The following is a 15,809-nucleotide window of genomic DNA, read 5'->3' as shown; positions in this document are numbered from 1 at the left end:
ACTAGTGATTGGCTAAATGTTGGTCCTTCCTCTGTCTCTTGGTGCCCTACGCGTGTGGGGGTAGCAGCAGTACTGAACTGTGCTCTGGCCGCTTGTCCCCGCTATTTATTTATTTTTTTTAGTCGTGGGAAATCGTCTCTGGGGTGACTGGTCCACGATCAGGAAATGTAGTGTTTGATTCGAGACATGTCAAGTCATCACAAGTCAAAGAGGCAAAGTCCGAGTCAAGTCTCGAGTGAATAGTATTCAAGTCCAAGTCGAGTCGCAAGTCATGTCGAATTTTATCAAGTCAAGTCTGAAGTCATTAAAATCATGACTCGAGTCTGACTCGAGTCCAAGTCATGTGACTCGAGTCCACAATTCTGATATAGATGAGCATTTAAAAAAAAAGAAGGTATTACATATAAAAGCATCAACACAGACACCGTTTGATCTATAAATCAGGTCAGAACAAGCATGTTTGATATCCACAATAGTTTCAATACTACAATGACTCTTATTCTAGTGGTTCAATTGTGCAAAGTAAAAGACCCTGTTCACATAGTTGCAATTCAGTACTATTCACTCAGTCACACACTCAATAAAAATCACTCTTAAAAAACTAAAACAAAATGTGGAGCATGTCTGAAGCCATTTAAAAAGGAGGCCACATCATAATGACTACTAAGAAACAAAGTGTCCAACTCTGCATCAGGCAGCACTAAGCCTTAAGCCACAAGTCAAGTCACATGTCACCTACAGTACAGCGGTTGGGCAGTGTTTTATGTGGATGTCTCTAGAGGGCGGAGGACGCAGTGAGTGCAGTAGCAGCCGCCTCAACCTCAGTCTTCACCAACCACAGGACATTATGCAGGGATGCCTGCAACAATCTCAGACTCAATGCCACAATGATCTGATCCTCTGAGGATTCTGAAAAAGCCTAATGGGAAGGAAAAAGAAAATCATGCATCAATATCACAATATAACATTTCCAACAATCAACTTGGGTTAAGATAAAGCAGAAACCTAAATATGTATAAATGAAGCCTGTAATAAAAACCCTGGCAATATTCAGAATACAGAAATATTCTTACTACATACCATTCTCTCCCCAATCAGTGTTCCAGGAGTTAGCACACAGCCAGTAGGGGGTGTCGTTATCTACTCCCCAGCCAAGGACCTTAATAGCATGACCTCCGACCTCAGACCCAGTCACATGCTGGTACACTCCTGGGGGCAGGCAATACAACAGTAGTCACCATTACCCAGGTCTGGTTAACACACCTACTATAGTTGAGGAATGGTTAAATAACTGGCTCCAACAGACAGACTAAGATTGAACAGCAGTGCTCACCACCCTTGTACAGCAGGAAGTCCTCGTAGACAGAGAAGGCGCCCTCTACTGGCCCATTTTCAGAGATCTCCCTCATAATCTGCTTCTCACTCGCTCCCACACTGTAGGAGGTTTTCCCTGCAAACATTCAATTAAAAAATGTGGGGAAAAGAGAGAAAGTGTTACATCACCTCCACCGATTTATCTACAATACAACAACATCAACAACCTTAACAATTTACAAATATTCAGTTCTGGTAAACTTCAGTTAATAAAATGACTACAGGGTGAGACCACAAGGGCCGACACACACTTACCAAAGTGTTTATCAGCTTTGTAGGCAGGGGTGTATCCATCGGCACACTTCTTCGTACATCTGGGCGTGTCACCACCCTCTCCAGTGCACGGGGGTCGAGAACCATTCACATGGTGCTCACAGGGCTCAATGGTGTAGGGACGGCAGCCTGTTCCAGTTTAAATTTTATTTATGATTTATTTGATAGATATTGTACATAGACAAACTGAGAATTGACATCTGATACAAGGGTCATCGTGTCAATTTGTAACACCGGTCCCCTGAGGGGCTTTTGTGAATTGAATTCAGTACAATACACAAAACTGATCACAGTACAGTAGCAATAACAATAATGCACATGATACAAAGAGGAATTGGTACAGCACAGCAATAACACACAAATAAAAAGACAGACCAAACATATCTACAGTAAATAGTAATGGCATGTCTGGCCATTAGAGGGCACAACAATGCCTGTGCCAAATGGGATTGGAAAAACTGGCCGTGGATAAAACTTGACTAGGTAGGCACTTAGACAAACACAACAGGTTCATCAAGTTGACAGGCCAAAGATCTAAGGGTGCCAGAACTTTTTTTAAATTAACAATATAATTTACAACATGATAATTACACCCCTACAACAAGGGGTGTCATGAACTCACCAATATGAGAGTTGTAGAGTCCGCCCGACACCAGCCCCTCAGTGGTCCAGAAGTCCCATGCTGCAGATGGGTAGCCACCATTGCACCTGTTTACCAAAATTACACAAGTAATCAATCAAAAGAAATGCAAATACCAACAAATACTTCCAATTCCTAAACTGATGAGTAAGTAACAGGTCATCTTTTCAAGTCACTACCCCTCCAAAAGAAAAAAAAAAAAATGCTCCAGTGATATCATAATTTGATAAGCACAAAAGCTTTATATAAAGCACTGAACTTTTGATACAAACTCTGCACAGAAAGACAGTCAAATAGCAACCACTGAATGGCGCAAAGTCATAAGAAAAGGCTTACTTCCTCCAAAACCAATGGCAAAATTAGTGTTTCTCAACCACTGGCGGAACCATTCTGAATGGGTTGCAGAGTGCCTGTGCCTTCAGAGCTTTAATGACTTTTGTAGAAGACTGTCTACATGCACTGTGGCTCTTATTTTGGAAAGGTAAAAGCAGAGTCTTCACAGCTCTCGTGTCTTAATCACAGAGGACAAAAAGGGCAGAGGGCAGAAGATGCATTATTGCATGCCAAAGTCTCAGCTGGAGCATCCCAAACGTGAACAGGGAGAGCCAAGACTTACTACCCATTACTGACTTTTGTAATTTGATACATACTACATACAGTTTTGTGTAGGAAAGAACATACATGTTCGCATAATGAGATCATGTCATGAACACAACGTGAAGTTTCAATTATTTTAGTTGGGCAAAAGGTGGAGCAAATGACGTCCCAACTCAACAGCACGATTAAAAATGATCTACTAAACAATCACTGATGTAGACATAGTGAGAGAAAGTGGAATAGAACATTATGTCCAATATTCCAATATATGGTTTAATGTTCTGCATTTTGCCCAATATTCCAATGTGGTTTAATGTTCTGCATTTCTCATTAGTAGGTCACTTTGATACTAAAAGTATGATTCTATGTAATGACTGTATGATATCTGTACTGTCCCTGTGTATATCTCTGTGTGACTTTGCAGTGTTTGGCTGCGTCAGTAGCTATCTGCTCCGGATTGCCAGGCTGCCACTAATCAGGGTCTGATTCAGTGTAGTCCACGTGAGATGGGATGACCAACGCCATCTCCCGTCAGCCTGGAAGGATACTTAAACTCTAACTATTTCCTTGTCTAGTTAGAGCAGCTGATGGATCTTTAGGTGAAGTCATGCTGTCTCTCCCTTGATGCACATCATTGTAAATAAACTCTGTTCCTGATTTTTCATACTATTGGTCTGACTGGGTCTCTATTAAATCTATGGTATCAAAATTACCATCAATAGGGTGGTGTGTTATGCATACAGGAATACATTTTGGCCACATTTACATTTATTCATTTTTCTGTGTTTTGTGGTTTGAATGTTTTCAAATTTGTGTTGCAACTTCATGACCTTGGGAGACCGGTTTTGAACTGATCTGGTTCACAAAGAGCTACATAGAGATTAACACAGGCACTCATGCCATGGCAGCAGAGAATGAGGGGAGCTTCAGACACTCCAGAACCATCACTCACCCCATCCCACAGGACTCGCAGCAGGTCAGCAGGTCCTCAGAGGAAATCTCCACACTCACTTTGCCATCGCTGTGAATGCACACGCGGTCAGACATGGCCTCAGCAGCACCAAAAGCCTACAGGCAAGGAGGAAACTCATGCTGAGGAGGGAGTCCGGCCACTGGACATTGGTGAACAGCTGTGTTACTTCTATTAATGTTTGACAAATAAATATTTAACCAAGACTTTGGCACAACTGGACTCCATGGAAAGCTCCTAGTGATAAGGCAGGAGTGGCCGGCTGTAGGGACAAGTTCCTTACCCAGCAGGAACCGCATGAGCCCTGGTCCCTGATCTCTTTGATGGTGGGGCAGTTAGGCCAGTTCTCACGTGAGTCAAAGTTATCAGGCAGTGCCATATCCCCAGCATACTGCACCCTAGAGAGAGACAGAGACAGAGACAGAGACAGAGACAGAGACAGAGACACTTACTTGAGTGGGGCATTTCTAGCCAGTGCTACCGCTGGTGGGAGTGATGACAACATTTCCTCTTGACATTTTAATTCACGTAGCCTGCATCTCTACACAAAATCCTTCAGCTTCCTGTGAAGTGACTGCTGACCTCTTCATATGACAAATGAAGGTTACATTTCCTCTTTCACATGTGCAATTATAGTAAATACAATTCTAAAAGTTCAAACTAATAAAAAAAAAAAAGAAGTCTGCTCTTTTTTTCTTTTGCATTTCTCTTAAACCAAGACTAAGCCACGAATGACATTTAATATTCCGTTCCATCAGGTTTCACTTCCTCTGACAAGTGAGTGTGCAAGATACTCCTGACTAAATGTCTCAATTCCTCTTTGAATGTTCCCCCAGTAACTAACACACTCACGTGATGGGGAGCCTCGGTCCTTTCAGTAGAGTACCACACAGCTTCTGCACATAGCTGTAGTCCACATTGTGAAAGTTGTGGCCAGCCTTCAAAGGAGCAAGTTGTAGGATTAAAACAATGATATGCTCAAGGACACGCCACTGAGTTTCACTTGCTCACATCTAAGATTATTGAAGATCAAGCCAGTGTACAAATATTTGGATGGGTTTGACCGCTCTACAAATTGATACACCAACATACGAGTGTTCTAAGTAAATGTAGATGTGAATTTGCCAAAAAGAAACTTGAGATATTGCACACACATGGGATTATGTTACAGTTTTTTTATTTTCGCTTCCTTGATGGAAGCTCAGGGTGATTCCTGATAGTTGGGTGGGGAAAGTCTTACCGTCCATGTGGTGTTGGCCTTGTTAATGTAGTTCACCATTTCATTCGAGAGAGGAGGGAGACGCGGTCTAGCCCAGCTGCTTGCCAGTGCAGCGACGAAACACAGACAAACCAAACGCCACATTCTACAAAAGAAAAGTCAATATGATTACAGTAAGGTCCCCATCCCAAATACCACTACATAAACGTTCAATAACATTCTGTCCTAAGAGAGGAGGTTGTCACAAGGAACCAGTGATGCACAAACAAGGGTCTCTTTCAGACACAGTCATGCACAGTGAAGAGACTTATAAGTCTGGACTTGAGCTCAAGTCCCCTTAATTTATTGTATTTGCATAACTAAATCAAGAGGGCATGACAAGGACTCTTAAGCAAGCTAAAGTAGAACCTTCATCTTCCCTTTAGGATCCACCTGCTAGTACACAAGGACACAAGCACTTTATTACCGTATGCATGGACATTCTTCCTGTTTACTTTTTGTATTGACTGACGCCAGAAACAGTTCAAAACTCAAGTTTAGGTTTCCGATTAAGGCTCAGAGATGTCATTTTTCCATTTCAACCGACAGGCAGGAACATGCTTTGCGTAGGTTACTTCACTTGGCTACAAAGAGCGTGTCATGGGGCGCATGAATCACCATCAGAATCACTTCCTCAACGACGTCAGGTGATCGATTAATGCACTTTGTCAGCAGATCTAATACGAAACTTTAGAAACCCAGGACAGGCTACACATGAGGAAATTATCAGGAGGAACTACAACTCCATTAGTGATTTTTTTTTATTGTCGTTGGTTGGACCTTGCCTTGATCACAGATTTGCCTGTAAACTAGAAGTCAACGAAGCATGACAAACAAACAATATCGCCTTGTTTCATAGGAGCGTACGCCCAATGCATGCACTAGGTTACACATAGGGACCACATTGTTTCGTTTTAAGATCAAGGTCAAGGATCATTGATGTATTATGCATTGATGTCATACGTATGTGCATGACTTTTCGTGTTGGGTGTTTTGTGCAGCTACCAGAGACAAGTAACAACATGTAACACGTAATAGAGCTAACGTTAGGCCTCCTCCCAATCTAGTTTTCACAACAAATTGCGCATAAATGTAAACATGATGAACCTGCGAAGGACCGACTCGAGACCAACATACAACTTTGATTTCTCTCAACACTACGGAATACGGCAAACGGTAGCTTGTTTTGAGTTTAGCACTAACACATGAGCATAAAGTTATCCATAGTAGTAACTTCGCACATAGACGTTACGGGTGGCTTGTACGTTAACGTTACAATAATACACAGTACCTTCCCACAATAATTAAAGTTATCCACACTTCCACACTAAAAATCTCTGCCCGATAGCTAGCTGCTGGATGTGCGCCCACAAAACTAAAGTAAACATCATGACCTACTTTCCTCTTGTTTTATAGCCCACTGATCAATATGTACGATGCTAGCATCAGCGGCTAAAGATAGCTGGTGAGCTATCTCTCTTTTCCTGTTGCCTTCGCATTACTGTGAATAAGATAGATGAAACGCACAGCCTACCTACCTGTCCACTGCTTGACACGCTGATAAGGGTTTGAATTTGACGAGGCGCCTGAGAGATGGATTTTCTATGCACTCATTGCTTTCGGTTCTGTTTTTAAATAGAAGTTTTCAATCACGTGGTCTGTCATGTGAACATCTGTCTGGTGACTCTCACGTGATATAAAATCTGTGATACGCAGTGATCGTACCCTATGGATCGTACACAGGAAAATCCTAAAGTAGCTTTCAAAAGTAGTTGTATGAGAACTGCTTTTTGTATTTTATGATGTCGTCGACACCCACCACGACTGTTTTCAAACAGTGTGCAGACTTTGAATATGCGCAGATTGCGCACCTCTACATCTATGCGCATATCTCCACCAGGGGCACTGTTGTGCGCAGCACAGATGAGCGTGGCCTGAGGTTCAACATTGATAAGACCTACATTGGTCATGATTCATCACTTGTCGAAATCTGATGTTGGAAAACATGCTGACCAACGTTTTGACAACATCGTGACTCAAACCACATGAAGTGTCTAAACCAGTAAGACAATGTATCTGCAACTCAACAAGTTTGCTGCAATGTGATGCACATTGTGATGACTTTCATTATATTCATAGGGTTCTGTCGCGGTCAGAGGACATATTCAGCTGCACTTAGACCGCACAGTCTTCAGAAAGCGTGCAAATCCATACTGTACACACAGAGAGACATATCCTTCACACATCCCCATGACACACTTCTCCTGCCCTGTAAAGTCATACGTCATCCAAATCTAGGGCCCCACACAAGGATCAACCTAACCTAGGGGTCCCCGGTGTGGTTTATACTACAGGCACACCCTGGGCATGCATTGGATGGCTCCATAGCAAAATCCGAAACAAAAATGATGAAAAAAACATGTCTAGTGGACTGTATAGTGAACAATTACACAAAATACATCTTACCGCTCCAGTCACTAATATCTGGACCTTATTCCACAGATAAGTTGGTAAACATTTACATTATCTTATAATACTCCAATATGTCTGGAATTATAAATAAAAGTGTAAATAATGTTTTTTTTTTACTTTAAAATATTGTCAAAAGTTGTAAATATTCCTAGAGTATCCTAGTGCTATGTAATCCTGTTGTATATGTCATTCAGTTGAATGGGCATAAAAAGATAAGTATAAGTATATATACTCTTTTGATCCCGTGAGGGAAATTTGGTCTCTGCATTTAACCCAATCCGTGAATTAGTGAAACACACTGCACACAGTGAACACACAGTGAGGTGAAGCACACACTAATCCCGGCGCAGTGAGCTGCCTGCAACAACAGCGGCGCTCGGGGAGCAGTGAGGAGTTAGGTGCCTTGCTCAAGGGCACTTCAGCTGTGGTCGGGGTTCGAACCGGAGTCCGAAGTGCTAACCAGTAGGCCACGGCTGCCCACAGATTCCATAATTATATTTTGCCAATTTACAAAAAACTCATTATATATAAACTTGTTTTAATGATAAATTGTTCATGTTAACATAGTCCAGAGAGTGGTGGTGGTCACAGAGGTACTAACAACATATCATAGTCATGTGACCTAACAATTATTTTTTTCATACAAAAATTAAAGTCCCCTTCTTAACTTTTAAATAATAAAATATAGGTTTGGTGTTCCTATCAATTAGAAACACTAAGATATAATAACTGTTGCCATATGGCAACACCATACAGTAGAGGGTTAACTGTAGGCTTATGTTGTGGATTCACTTGGCCACTTGTAAAGCAGTTTAAGCCCAGTATAAGCCTATATAGCCTAGGCTACATTTCTAAACATTTTGATAAGCATCAAAAAGCCTGTCTGGACCCTTCAATGAATGCCAAGCAGAAAAGTAGGCCCCTAGCCTTGGCCTCATTGGGTAGTCTGCCTATACACAGGAAACAGGTCTCTAATTTTCTCTTCCTACCCATAACATCTGGGGTGCCGCATGAATCGTGCTGGCAGGTCTGATCTGGCCCCTTATGTTTGACACCCCTGCACTATGTTGTAAATATGTTTTTGATATTACGTAATGACCAGAGGTGTGGACTTGAATTACATTTGGACTCGAGTCAGACTTGAGTCACGATTTTGATGACTTCAGACTCAACTTGACAAAATTAGAAATGACTTGCAACTCAACTTGGACTTTATTGACTCGAGACTTGACTCAGACTTGGCCCCTTTGAGTAAAATTGTAAAATGGTAAAATTATTTGTATCTTATCAAAATATAACTATTTCCTGCCCATACCAACTTCAGCACAGCAGTTCATCTAAGGTTACACCTGCAACATATTTTGCATGGAATGCAGGGTCTCTTATCGATGAGAAGGAAATGCAGTAGCAGCAAAAACTGTCTTGTCCTGTTATTAGTGTCCCGAGAAACCTAGCCACTGTCCTGAGTAGTGTCCTGAGACACGCAGCCACTGTCCTGTGTCTGTCCTGTCCTGTTAGTAGTGTCCTGAGACACCCAGCCACTGTCCTGTGACTGTCCTGTCCTGTTAGTAGTGTCCTGTGACACCCAGCAACTGTCCTGTGACTGTCCTGTCCTGTTATCCTGAGACACCCAGCCACTGTCCCGTGACTGCCCTGTCCTGTTAGTGCCCCGTGACACTCAGCCACTGTCTAAAACAGAATTCTAAACGTTTTATACAGGACAGGACAGTCACTGGACCGTGACAGAGCTCCAGAGCTCCTACAAGCCCTCTACTACTACAGAGGAGAAAGGGCCCGTGAGCTAAAGCAATTGTTTTTCAGTCCTTGAACAATCATGCACAAACCGTATGGGACAAACACAGAATAGCCACAGAACTTTTGCAAAGATATGCTTCCATTGGCTACATCAGACGAGCAAGCTTTTTTTCTTTTACTATCTATGCATGCGAGCAGTGTGTATGCGCTCTGCTTCCGTTGTTGTTTAAAGATTCAGAGCCAAAGGCCCAGTTACACTTTGTAAGGTATCACCAATATCAAGTTAATGTTACAGATGTATAGTCTACAATTAAATATCTATTAAATCCCAGTTGAGGATGTTTTAGAGCGTGATCTGCAGGCAACTTGTTGGCTATTTTCAGAAAGTGCGCTGTGGGTGCCTCATAGGTGCCCCTGTCCCTCATAGGTGCACCTTGTTGGACACCCCTGCTGTAAGCTGTTTGAGTGTTACCTACTACTACTATATTGTGTAACTGTAACAAGCTGCATATTAAGGCAAGCAAAAGAGAATGTGCAGGACTGAGCAGTGGTCATATTTGAGATACATCTAGTGGTATAAATTGTATGCAGATTTATGTTTTAATGATTAAGCTGGTGTTCTCAATGGCCTGGCTGACAGTCTGTCTGCTGTATGTACTATTTTCCCTGTATGAAACTTTCAATTGTGTCTTCACTGTATCAGTCATTGTTATTTTCACTTCACTTAAAGCTGCAGTTGGCAAGATCATATTTACTGAAACCGACACTATGCTCCGACAGAACAACATAAATCAGCCGGTTTTAGAAAAAAAACCTGCACTTCTACCTCCACCTAGAGCCTGTTATTTGTTTTGCAAAAATCCACAGTTCTTCTGGTCCAATCAGAGCAGGGCTGTGTGAGATCTGACTTTCAATCACAGTCTGGTGCGCACTGACGAGCACAAACTCGATGAGAGGGTGCTCGGTGATAGTGGGGGAGGGGCATGAGAGTTGTAAACATTCAAAATTTTGGCTAAGTCCCTTCAATCTGTCAGATTTGCCAACTGCAATACAAGCTGATGTGCATAACTAGTGCATTGAGGTTTGTCATCTCAGTCCTCATTCAAGATGCGGATAGGCTGTGGATAGCAGCTTTTTCATCAGTCTCTCAGTGCTGGCTTTCAGGCAACAGTAACCCAGACAGAGAAGAGGCTATTGTTGGGATGACTGGGGTCTCTGATAATATTCTTGAGTATGCTTGTTCATCAATAAGGTGCAGTAGGGAGTTATCTTGTGTGCATGCTCTCACACTCAAACATTACAGTTTGATAGTGAGCAGTTTACAATGACAGAATGCATTGTGGGTATTAAATGTTTTCAAGGTCATTAATGGATTAAGGCATCCTTGGGTCATTCTCCCATTTGCATCCCTTTGCAGGGTTGTCTGGTAAATCCACTGAGAAAACTTGACAAAGTCCCATCATCAGTTCACATGACACCAGTTTTTTCATTGCCGTTTTTTGAAGGGTATTACCAAACACAAGATCCAGCAGATTGGCTGTGATGTGTGGTAGGTGTGGTGTGCAACCGCTCACTAAAACCAGACAATGAAATGTGGAGTAAGCAGGATCATTTATTCATTTTAGCAATCTCCAGCTGTCAAAAATCAAGGTGTAGCCCTATTACAAAAAATATGATTACATTTTCTTTTACAGTGTCTACAAAGCTCAGCGCACATGCCTATCTATGCACATCTAATGGCTCACATGGCTGACTTTTGCTGTATCACATAATTAGGCATGCATAGACAACATGTCAATATACTTGTCAATAGACAAAAAAATTGGGGAGGCTCAAATACCAAATCCAGTTTTGAAGGGGTCTACAGTTGCCTCATATGTTTGTGCTTGTTATTTTGACAAAATATTTAGCTAGATACTGTAAAAGAAAGTGTAAGCAACAGCATACAATAAATAATCCCCAGGTACTGCTTTAAAATGTATGTCAATTTTAAAGTGCATTTTTATGATACTACAACATTTGGGTTATTTCAAACCAGTGAAAACAAATAAGACAAATAAGATCATCCAACACAACAATGAATGATTATCAACTCAAAATGATCTGGTCACAATAAATACAACAAAGAGTGTAAAATGTTAAATAACAAAATAAAAACCAAAAAAGAAATAAATATAGCCCTTGATGAGATACATAAACAAAAACTGCAACATGCATATGAAATGTCAGATATAATGAGGTCAATCTGATCCAATAAACATAAAGAAGCAAAACTAAGCAAGAAGCAGGTGTGATTCATACTGACATCAATGTGCAACCCCTATGTAAAATGAATGAAAATATTTGCTTCAGGTTATGGCTGCAAAATGTACATGAATAATAGCTTATATTAAGCTATCAGTACCACACTCATTACATTCAGTTGGACAAGACAACACATAGGGAACGGAAAAGCAAGAACATCCTTCAATTTGCATGGGCATCCTTCAATCTGTAGTTCTGAGTTAAAGAATAATTTTGATTGGGATGGTACACTGCATATATTCTGTAGTAGAGTGTGGCATAGATTATCTTAACAATTTTGGTAAAATCAGGGTAACTGGTTTCAAGTATAAAATACTAAATTGTGTTGCTTAGGGTATTGTGCTTGATTTCGAGATCGATGCTGTATCTGTAACTGTAGAGCTTTTTAAAACAAACAGCCACTGCAATCCAACAATATTTGGCAGGATACTGTAACTACATGATTAAACTAGGCCCTTAAAATTACTTCTGTCAAGTAAAATACACAGCAGACGGTATCTCTAAAGAATACTGAATACTTATTCTGAAACTGAATAAAGAATTCTGTAAAGAATGTCACCACCAGCATTAATAACTTAAGAGCACTAAATTCTGTGCACTGCGATAATAATCCAAAATTTCAGTTGGTTAATTTCCCTATACTTTATACAGTATTTGACCTCTGTATGAAATAATTTGTATACACTTGACAATGTATATGGATTTAATGTCTTAAATAACTTTGGAGCACCACTCAATTTTTTACACAGAAAATGAGCCAATGGGAAAGCCAGTAGTCCATGCAAGGGTTCAGCAGCTACACAGGAATGTGCGTGAGCACCTCAGGTGATGTCTTCTCAGTTGGGGATGTCTGCGTTGTTGTTCCTGCTGCCGTACTTGTGGTGAATGAAGAGGAGAACCACGCCCAAGAAGAAACACACAGAGCCTACAGTGATGTAAGCAATGCCAAGGAATGGGTTTTTCCCTCCCATCCAGGAGATGGTGCTCAGAATCATACGCTTACGGCCTTCAAAGCTGCGCACAGGGTAATCTGGGATCAGGTCATTAAGGGAAAAGATGTATATGTAACTAAACAAACAACTGGGCACATTAAGTATGACGCTTATAGCTTTGAAACTTTGAAAAAGAGATCCAAAACATGTTTGTGTATACCTCAGAGGCAATTATATGAAACAGCAGTCATTCTATTAACACCATCTGTTAACCAATTAGAAAAGAGTAAGCAGTATTTCGTCACCAGGGTATAACACACAGTATTTTCATATAGGTAACATTAAACTGCCACAACCGCCCTAGTTGTGAATAATACACTAAAACAGCCTTTGATTTCCCACACCTGCAACACATTTACTCATACTTCATGACTTATTAATTGTATATTTTGACTGTGCATATACTGACTCACACACATTTTTTTTCAAGTTGATGCTCAATATGTGTAAAAGGATACTGTAGGTGACGTTCAGTGTGTAGTTTCCTCTGGGTAGTGTTGGCATCATGTTGTCCTTCTTCTTCTGGATGATGCGGTAAAGCTTTCTGAAAGTGGGAAGGGCAGCTGTGCGCATCCACACAATAAAGTCTTCATTGACAAAGCCATTGTTGTCAGGGTCGCTGGGGTCGAGCTCAAAGACAGGTTTCCGCCAGTTGACAGGCTTGGCTGTGCCTGAAATAAAATATGCATAACATTAACAATTAAATTAATCTTTCTGTCTTCATCAGCAATCTAATGCTCATATAATGATTTCATATCACAAGACAGGTTACCTGCAAATGAAGCTGTTAGATTGTTGTTGTTTCCTCCTGGGTTCCTGAATTTCACATGCTTGTCAGTCCACCAAGCAATGCCCTTCTTTACTAATGGTATGGGAATGCTAGTACCATTTGGAAAATTGTAAAACAGCTCCAAGGTATCTGATTAATAATAATAAGTAAAACACAAGTAAAACACAGAGTTCATTGTCATTACTTAATATAAAATCATGAATCATACAACATTATCTTACCATTAAAGAGACTGTTAGCAATAGCACCACAAGGGGCTATGGGTGATCCCTGACTAGAGCGGTAAGGTTCACATTCCTTACTTGGATTCTAGAAAAACAAGAGGAAAGGTATAAATACATACATGTACATTTCCCAATAAATTTCATTTCTTAAACAAAACAACATTTCCCAGTTTCATTAAGGATATGAAAACATACTCTTATGGTACAATATTTTTGCCATCAGGACAAATTAAACAAATCAAAGAAGACATCAAACTGTACATACCAATAATGAACTTTTATCACCATTCAACTGGCTATCATCCCTAGATTTCACATAACGCCTGTGGTTCTGGTAGAAGTTGGACAAGCCGTAGTACATGAAGACATTGCTCTGGAGAAAATATGAACATCAATGACATGCACAATCACTGTAGCTGCACTGGCAAACAGCAAATAGTACACAATAATACGTTCATTCATTCAACCTTTAATTCTCGATCCATTCAACCTCTAATTCTGGAAAAGTCATTGAGGGTAGACCTAATTTTCGATTAGATTACAATCACAATGAAAACCGTACACAATAGTTGTAGAACAGTTACAACTACTGTACACCAAAACAAATACTCTGTATTACAATGGAGAATGAAGCATACCGAAAAAACACATAATCAACCGTGATACTTTATTGCCACACAACAATGTTGGTGTTTTTTGTTATCAAGTTCTTCATACACCCAGTACAGTGAGATTACATTTTCAACAGCTTGTCCAAATATTGAAATAGTCTATCGATCTGTCCACACAAAAGCGGCACAGAAACAATAGGACAAGGCAAAGCACTTTTAGGTGAAAGTGTAATCAATGAAAAGCTATTTAGAAGTAAGTCTAATCAATATTTGATGAAAGCCAATGTTATTCTTGTTCTGTTCACAAGAAGGGCATCAGGTACAGATCAATGTCACAGATAATTTTGCTATAGTGTGAGATGTAACCCATAGTGTAATAATTTAAATCACATAAAAAAAATAAAGTATATAAATTCTATAAAAACCTATATAACTGCTTGATCGATAAAGCCTTCAAAATACTCGAACAACACAAGATTGCCTACCTCAAATGGTTGGTCAAGAGAGAATGGAATCGAACATTGGCAGGGAGTTGTATTATTCCAGGTGTAATTGAAAGAGCAAACATAGCAAGGACTGGACTCCTCTACTCCTGTGTAGTCGATCTGAAATCGTGCAAACTTGTGCATGAGCTGTTGTCTTATAAGTGGCAGAACTGAGGACACGAAAACTTTTGACATTCACCAAAAAATAATTCTTTGGTTGGATAACCAAAGACACGGGGCTCACCTCAAACTCTTTTATGTTGTTGGAAGTGACGAAGAGGCCAATGCCAATAGGGATGAAGATCAGCCCGATCACGAAAAACGCTGGGAGGACAGTGCCAGCTGTCAGAATTGGCTGCCAAGCTGGTAATCGTTGTTGTTTAAACGCCGTGTTATCGGGCTTCTTGCTCTTAATAACACCTGCTCCACCGGGACCTACGGCTCCTGAATGATGACCGTCCTCTTCTTTAGCATTGTAGCTCGACGCCATCATTGCTGCTAGCTAATTGGATGTCACCCGACTTAGTAACGTTATTCAACCTAAACACTGTGTCAGACGCGGAATCTGAGCAGTTTGATGGCTATTCACTCCGATCGATTGATTTAAAACAAATACGATAAATCCTCAACAGGTAGTAACGTTATTATAAGTGCACAGCTACATAGCGTTTCCCATACTCTGAGCTGCACTTCTTTCAGTTTGTGATTTACCCATAGACAGGGTGGTAAACACGGAAGCTTTGCGTAATGACGTCAACAAACGCTTTCAGTTTCCTCATTCCACTGGAGGGCAGCGTTCCTCCTGCTGGCACAGAGCGGCTCTGTGCTGGCCTAATGTGCAATTTGTAGGCCTACAATTCAACTCCAAAAAGTAATCTTCTGATTACATACTTAGTTAGTTTATTGATAGTTTAGTGTTTCTATCACAATTTATTATTGAAATCAATGGTAGCCTAGCCTATTTCTCCCATCGAGATTTGTAGACATTGTGTAAGGTCTAAGTTACTATCACAAGCTGTCCTGAGATGCAGAGCAGATCATATAGGCTTTTAAATATTGAAATC

The 15,809-nt window shown here is 40.7% G+C and overlaps 2 protein-coding genes across 3 annotated transcripts; both read right to left on the bottom strand.

The window, feature by feature from the left end:
• Window positions 1–427: 427 nt before the first annotated feature.
• On the bottom strand, window positions 428–6,793 carry ctsba (cathepsin Ba). Of its 2 annotated transcripts, none has more exons than XM_076299660.1 (10): window positions 6,651–6,793; window positions 5,095–5,218; window positions 4,707–4,792; window positions 4,138–4,252; window positions 3,837–3,952; window positions 2,270–2,355; window positions 1,630–1,776; window positions 1,334–1,450; window positions 1,081–1,209; window positions 428–919 (listed from the first exon to the last, which is right to left on the bottom strand). In XM_076299660.1, exons 2-10 carry the CDS (start codon window positions 5,215–5,217, stop codon window positions 846–848), a joined length of 993 nt encoding a protein of 330 aa, XP_076155775.1. In that variant the 5' UTR covers window position 5,218; window positions 6,651–6,793; the 3' UTR covers window positions 428–845. The 2 variants fall into 2 exon arrangements, with proteins under 2 accessions (XP_076155775.1, XP_076155776.1); XM_076299661.1 differs by having other exon boundaries at window positions 6,647–6,786.
• Window positions 6,794–10,931: 4,138 nt separating this feature from the next.
• tmem30aa (transmembrane protein 30Aa) lies at window positions 10,932–15,481 on the bottom strand. Its single transcript, XM_076299659.1, has 7 exons — window positions 14,990–15,481; window positions 14,746–14,865; window positions 13,915–14,022; window positions 13,647–13,734; window positions 13,408–13,554; window positions 13,094–13,306; window positions 10,932–12,673 (listed from the first exon to the last, which is right to left on the bottom strand). Exons 1-7 carry the CDS (start codon window positions 15,236–15,238, stop codon window positions 12,480–12,482), a joined length of 1,119 nt encoding a protein of 372 aa, XP_076155774.1. The 5' UTR covers window positions 15,239–15,481; the 3' UTR covers window positions 10,932–12,479.
• Between the last annotated feature and the right edge of the window lie 328 nt (window positions 15,482–15,809).

Source organism: Alosa pseudoharengus, unplaced genomic scaffold (assembly GCF_046254945.1).
Source record: "Alosa pseudoharengus isolate Yale_2024_CS ecotype anadromous, Long Island Sound unplaced genomic scaffold, YU_APseudo_1.1 YU_APseudo_1.1_scf_22, whole genome shotgun sequence".
In the NCBI taxonomy this organism is placed as follows: Eukaryota; Metazoa; Chordata; class Actinopteri; order Clupeiformes; family Clupeidae; genus Alosa; species Alosa pseudoharengus.
Note: the sequence above shows the minus strand (reverse complement) of the source record. Positions and strands in the feature narration are given on the sequence as shown.

Bases quoted from the DNA above. Each gene is read 5' to 3' on its own strand.
- ctsba (XM_076299660.1), bottom strand. From the start codon at position 5,217: ATGTGGCGTTTGGTTTGTCTGTGTTTCGTCGCTGCACTGGCAAGCAGC. The intron at 4,793-5,094 runs GTAAGACTTTCC...GCTCCTTTGAAG, and splicing joins AGGCCAACACCACATGGACG to GCTGGCCACAACTTTCACAA. The intron at 920-1,080 runs GTATGTAGTAAG...CCTTCCCATTAG, and splicing joins CACTGATTGGGGAGAGAATG to GCTTTTTCAGAATCCTCAGA.
- tmem30aa (XM_076299659.1), bottom strand. From the start codon at position 15,238: ATGATGGCGTCGAGCTACAATGCTAAAGAAGAGGACGGTCATCATTCA. The intron at 14,023-14,745 runs GTAGGCAATCTT...TATTTTCTCCAG, and splicing joins CTCTTGACCAACCATTTGAG to AGCAATGTCTTCATGTACTA. The intron at 13,555-13,646 runs GTAAGATAATGT...ATTATTAATCAG, and splicing joins TGCTAACAGTCTCTTTAATG to ATACCTTGGAGCTGTTTTAC.